Here is a 6,094-nt window from a genome sequence, read left to right on the forward strand (position 1 = left end):
GGTGCTAGAAAGCTCGAGTGTCGAGCTCAGCATCCCCAACCCTTATTGCAAACTCAAGTCCCTCGGGGCTCAGAGCCAGCAGGTCCTGGGAGAGGGCTGGCACTCTGCATTTCTAACAGCTTTCTTGGTGACTCCAGGCTGCAGGCCATGGGCCCACTGTAAATAGTGAGGTTCTGGAGCAGGGCCCTGCAGCTGGCTGCTCATCAGCATCCCCTGGGTCCCACCCCAGCCTAAGTAAATCAGTATCTCCAGGGCTGGGCTCAGGGCACCGAGTCTTTGGAAAGCTCTGGAGACTGTGATGGTTGCTAGGGTGGAGCACTCCTGCCTGAAGCAAAGGGGTGTCTGGAGCTCTAGGTGGAGCACCTCCTCTCCCACCCAGCCATCTCCCCCACTCCCCCCTGCCCCGCTCTCCCCTGCCCAGCCTTCCGCTGCCCTGCCCTCCCCTGCCCTGCTTCCCCCTGCCCTGCTCTCTCTCGCCCCACTCCTCCCTGCCCTGCTCCCCACTGCCCGGCTCTCCCCTGCTCGGCTCTCCTGGCAGGAGGCAGCCGGGACAGGACCTCTCCTGGTATGCGCAGGGCTCAGCAGCAGCTCATAGCCCTCATCCAGGACATGACTCAGCAGTGCACAGTCACCCGCAAGGTGAGCCTCCAGGAGGGTCCTGGCCCCCTGGGGTGAGCTGGAAGAGGGAAACAGTGCTGGCAGGGAGGCAAGGGCACCGTGTGGAGAGTGTGGGATGCTAATTGGAGGAGGATGACTCTGCCTGTCTCTCCTCTGGGCACCTTCAAACCAGGACAGGGTCTGCGGCCCCCAGCCAGCCTGCAGGCTCTTGTATGGGTGTAGCATATTTCGTGGTGCTCTCAGAGCAGCCGTGTTTCTGCATTACTCCCGGGGCACCCTAGTGACGGTCATCTTCCCTGAATTCCCCCTCCTCTGCGCCAGGCGCCTTTGTGTTCTCCAGACACAGGACACTTGGCAGGTTGCTAAGCACCCACCCGTCCCTGCGGTTGCTAAGAACCACAGGACAGGGCTCGGCCAGTTCCCCAGGATGATGTGGGGCTGAGCACGGGGGAGACCTCTGTCCTTCCTCCTGCCTTGGCAGCCCACCCCTTACTGCAGGGCCCTGCTTTGGGACTATCAACCTGAGGACCCCTTGAGCCCCCCACCTCCTGGCACAGGCTCTGGGCATCCTGGCTGTTCAGTGGGCACAGTCTGATGGTGCAGAGACCACACTGGATTTGCTGGTGGGGTAGGTGTCAGGACAGGGGGCTGCTGGGCCTGTGTTGATGGCTTCAACAGCTCCTCCTCCTCTCTTCTCCGTCCCTCCTTCAGCCATCTTCCGGGGGACCGCAGAAGCTGGTCCGCATCGTCAGTATGGACAAAGCCAAGGCCAGCCCTCTGTGTTTGTCCTTTGACAGGGGCAAATCAGACTCCAGCAGGATGGAGGGTGAGGCCTGGTGAGCTGGCACAGGGGCTGCTGGCTCCAAGTGGGCAAGGGGCTTTGGGACCTGCTGTTAGTTGGTCCACTGGGGCAGGGGGAGGCCACTCATTTAGGCCAGGATCTGCGCTTTAAGAATCATGGTTGACATCCACATGCATTTCTGGAGAGCAATTGAGCTACCCATCTTTAAAGTCCTGTAAACCAGTGCTCCTACTTCTGTAATCTGTGGCAATAGAATAGTCAAAAAAAAAAAAAAAAAAAAATCCAGTCCAGAAGCATAATCCCAGCACTTTTGGAGGTCAAGGTGGGTGGATTGCTTGAGGTTGGGGGTTTGAGACCAGCCTGGCCAACATGGTGAAACCATCTCTACTAAAAATACAAAAATTAACTGGGTGTGGTGGTGCACACCTATAATTCCAGCTACTCAGGAGGCTGAGGTAGGAGAATCACTTGAACCTGGGAGGCAGAGGTTGCAGTGAGCTGAGATCGCGCCACTGCACTCCAGGCTGGGCAACGGAGCGAGACTCCATCTCAAAAAAAAAAAAAAAAAAAAAAGTTCAGGTTACAGGGGCCCAGGACGGAGGGAAGGCTGAACCCTGTGCCCTGGGAGGATGGCTGAGGAGGATGCTGCTCTCCCAGATTCTTTGGAAGGAAGAAAACCCTGGCTCCTGCCATCCTCCCTGGGGCCTAGAGGAAACCAGGATTAAGTTGCAGGCTGCAAAGTGGTGCCTGGAGAGCCACAGAGCTGTGTAACGCACGTGCAAAGGAGCCGCTCTGCTGGGGCTGTGGAACTCAGACCCAGTCTGTGACCGCTGAGCCTGTGACCCTGGTACTCTAGGTGTTAGGGCTGCTGCAGTGAGCAAAGGAGGCCCAGGCTGCGGCAGCCTCCCCAACCCTCTGGCTCCCCTCCTCTGCAGACTCCAGTACGTGCTTCTGGGCTGAGAGCTGCTTCACCTTGGTGCCCTACACCCTGGTGTGCCCGCATCGGCCCGCTGGGCCCCGGCCTGTGCTCTTCGTGCCCAGGGTGGTTGGGAAGATCCTGAGTGAGAAGCTGTGCCTCCTCCAAGGGTTTAAAAAGTGCCTGGCAGGTATACTGTTACCTGGAAATCCCTCCTCCCCTCCTCCAGTCCCTTCCTTTACCCCTCCCTCCCTCCTCCTCTACTTCCATCTCCTTCCCTTCCCCACAGTGCACATTCCCATGCTCACCTGCTCTGTCCAGATAGTTCAGGATGGAGGTTCAGGGCACAGAGCGGGGTGTGCAGAGCCAGGTGTGTAAAGTGGACACCCTGGGAAGAGCTTCTCCCAGGGCTGGCGGGGGGCCTGGTGACGGGAGTATTTACCATGGGACTCCCTGGGACCCCCACGAAGCTGGTGTATGAGGGCCCTGTCCGATGTCATCTGCAGAGTACTTGAGCCAGGAGGAGTATGAGGCCTGGAGCCAGAGAGGGGACATCGTCCAGGAGGGAGAGGTGTCTGGGGGCCGCTGCTGGGTGACTCGCCATGCTGTGGAGTCCCTCATGGAAAAGGTGAGGGCAAGCGGGGGTAGGTAGGGGAGCTGTCCTGGGGAGGGTTTCGGGAATGCAGAGGAGGGGGATGAGATAAAGGTACAGGGACTGACCTGAGACCTGGTGACCTTGTCACCGACCTCTGGGTCCCAACACCCCAGCAGGAGCTCAAACCTCGTCTCAGCCAGTTAAGATCAACGTGACCATCGGTGAAGCCTCCCAGCTGCTTGAGCCTCAGTTTCCTCAGCTGTGGTGTGTGTGTGGGGGAGTGTTTCATAGGTATTTGTTTGAGAATGAATAGATCCCAGATAACAACACTCTCCATGTTTGACAGCGTAGACAAACGCGTGAAAAGCAGTTCTCCATGGCCCACAGCTGTGTCTGCACAGGCATGGACAGCAAGGCCTGGCAGCCCTAGGGGCTGGCAGAGCTCCATGCTAAGTCCACCTCAGTCCCCAGAGCTCAGTTTCTAGATTTTCCCAGTGAAAAATCAAAGGGACAAAAACTCTTCAGACTGCACAGCAAGCAGCCTTATTTAGAAAGTGGCAAACTCGGCCAGGCCCAGGGGCTCACACTTGTAACCCCAGCACTTTGTGAGGCCAAGGCGGGAGAATAATTTGAGCCCAGGAGTTTGAGACCAGCCTGAGCAACACAGTGAGACCCCGTCTCTAAATAGAAAAATTTTAACTAAAAAAAATTAAAAAATTAAAAGAGGGCCAGGCGTGGTGGCTCATGCCTGTAATCCCAGCACTTTGGGAGGCTGAGGCGGGTGGATCCCTGAGGTCAGGAGTTCAAGATCAGCCTGGCCAACATGGTGAAACCCCGTCTCTACTAAGAATACAAAACATCAGTTGGGCTGTGGTAGCACACGCCTGTAATTCCAACTACTCAGGAGGCTGAGGCAGGAGAATTGCTTGAACCCAGAAAGCAGAGGTTGCAATGAGCCAAGATTGCGCCATTGCACTCCAGCTTGAGCAATAAGGGCAAAAACTCATAAATAAAGAAAGTGGCTGGACATGGTGGCTCATGCCTATAATCCCCATACTTTGGGAGGCCTAGGCAGGAAGATTGCTTGAGCCCAAGAGTTTGAGACTGGCCTGAGCAACATAATGAGACACCATCTCTACAAAAAAATTAAAAACTAAAAAAATAAAAAGAGAAGAAAGTGGCAAGCTCTCTTCCCCCATCTCCTCTGCAAAGTTCAGTACTGCCCATCTCCTACCGTCAGCCTGCCCAGAGGGCCCTTCAGACCTGGACACAGTCTCCTTTCACTTCCTCCGAGGCCCCTGATCTTGACTCACTTCTCCCTCTCCCTCCCGCAAAGAACATCCACGCCCTCCTGGACATCCAGCTGGACAGTGTCTGCGCCCTGCACAGAATGGACATCTTCCCTATCATCATCCACGTCTCTGTCAATGAGAAGATGGCGAAGAAGCTCAAGTAGGTGCATGCTGGGGGCTGGGCAGCAGGCTTTGAAGTAGCTCCTGGGCTCCCTAGAAGCCCACGGCAGGTGCCTCCGGAGTGCACTCTGAGGCTTTCAGGAACCTGAGGCGCTGACGGGGCAGTTTCCACACAACTTTGGGACAAGGACCCTGCTGATAGCTCATGACATTCCTCTGATTTTGGCTGGGCATGGTGGCTCACACCTGTAATCCCAGCACTTGAAGTCAGGAGTTCAAGACCAGCCTGGCCAACATAGAGAAACCCCGTCTCTATTAAAAATACAAAAACTAGGCTGGGTGTGGTGGCTCACTCCTGTAATCCCAGCACTTTGGGAGGCTGAGGCAGGCAGATCACTTGAGGTCAGTAGTTCAAGACCAGCCTGGCCAATATGGAGAAGCCCTGTCTCTATTTAAAAACAAGGTTGGGTTCAGTGGCTCAAGCCTATAATCCCAGCACTTTGGGAGGCTGAGGTAGGCAGATCACTTGAGGTCAGGAGTTCGAGACTAGCCTGGCCAACATGGAGAAACCTTGTCTCTACTAAAATACAAAAATTAGCTGGGCGTGGTGGCACACGCCTGTAGTCCCAGCTACTTGGGAGGCGGAGGCAGGAGAATTGCTTGAACTTGGGAGGTGGAGGAGTTGCAGTGAGCTGGAGATCGAACCATTACACTCCACCCTGGGTGACAGAGCAAGACTCTGTCTCGAAAACAACAAAAATAAAAACAAAAACTAGCTGTGCATGGTGGCAGGCGCTTCTAATCTCAGCTACTCGGGAAGCTGAGGCAGGAAAATCTCTTCAACCTGAGGTTGCGGTGAGCTGAGATCAAGCCACTGTACTCAAGTCTGGGCAACAGAGCGAGACTCGGTGTCAAAAAAGAAAAAAAGTGGCTCACGCCTGTAATCCCAGCACTTTGGGAGGCCGAGGTGGGTGGATCACGAGGTCAAGAGATCAAGACCATCCTGGTCAACAAGGTGAAACCCCGTCTCTACTAAAAATACAAAAAATTAGCTGGGCATGGTGGTGCGCGCCTGTAGTCCTAGCTACTCAGGAGGCTGAGGCAGGAGAAGTGCCTGAACCCAGGAGGTGGAGATTGCGGCGAGCTGAGATCGCGCCATTGCACTCCAGCCTGGGTAACGAGCGAAACTCTTGTCTAAAAAAAAAAAAAAAAAAACCTACTCTGATTTCATGCTCACCAAACAAACTTGATTTCAAATCTGGCCTCTCAGGAATCTTGATACCAGGATGAGGGTGCCTTTTTGCAAATAGTGGGCAAAAATAGCCCAGTCACTGGCAAATGACATTTTATCATTGAAATTTAAAGTTGTAAATTAACACATTGGCACTCCCTCCCCAAGAGCAGCCTAGAGGACCACTGTGAGGCCAGACCCCACACCCAGCCCCAGCTCCACTGACACTTCGCACTTACTGGGGTGCAGTCTAACCCTATTTGGCTAAGGACAAAAAAAAAAGGTAAATAAAAATTACTTGGTTTACTGGGGACAGACCAAGATGTCTTGCTACTGTGTCCGTTCCACTGCGGGAGCCAAGGCTGTGTTCCAGATGGCCTGTCCTCACCACTGGGACCCAGGCCCCATCTTCTTTACAAAGTCCCCTCAAAGCGAGTCCACCTGTGTTCATGCTACCCCAGCTGGGCTGCTGGGCCCTTGCCCTCCCCTAAGCCCATCCCCCCATCTCTGGCCTGTGCAG

At 55.0% G+C, this 6,094-nt stretch overlaps 1 protein-coding gene across 10 annotated transcripts in view; it reads left to right on the forward strand.

The window, feature by feature from the left end:
* The window catches only part of CARD14 (caspase recruitment domain family member 14), a 43,659-nt gene that overhangs the window by 36,418 nt on the left and 1,147 nt on the right, over positions 1 to 6,094 (forward strand). For 8 of the 10 annotated variants that reach the window (XM_078374848.1, XM_078374849.1, XM_054256567.2 and 5 more), the window contains 5 exons: positions 576 to 639; positions 1,330 to 1,444; positions 2,356 to 2,526; positions 2,843 to 2,964; positions 4,268 to 4,383. In XM_078374848.1, the coding sequence (XP_078230974.1) occupies positions 576 to 639; positions 1,330 to 1,444; positions 2,356 to 2,526; positions 2,843 to 2,964; positions 4,268 to 4,383 (588 nt within the window). Of the gene's footprint in view, positions 1 to 575; positions 640 to 1,329; positions 1,455 to 2,355; positions 2,527 to 2,842; positions 2,965 to 4,267; positions 4,384 to 6,094 lie in introns of all 10 variants that reach the window. The other 2 variants (XR_013536060.1, XM_035301989.3) reach the window with 2 other exon arrangements.

This window comes from Callithrix jacchus, chromosome 5 (genome assembly GCF_049354715.1).
Source record: "Callithrix jacchus isolate 240 chromosome 5, calJac240_pri, whole genome shotgun sequence".
Lineage (NCBI taxonomy): Eukaryota > Metazoa > Chordata > Mammalia > Primates > Cebidae > Callithrix > Callithrix jacchus.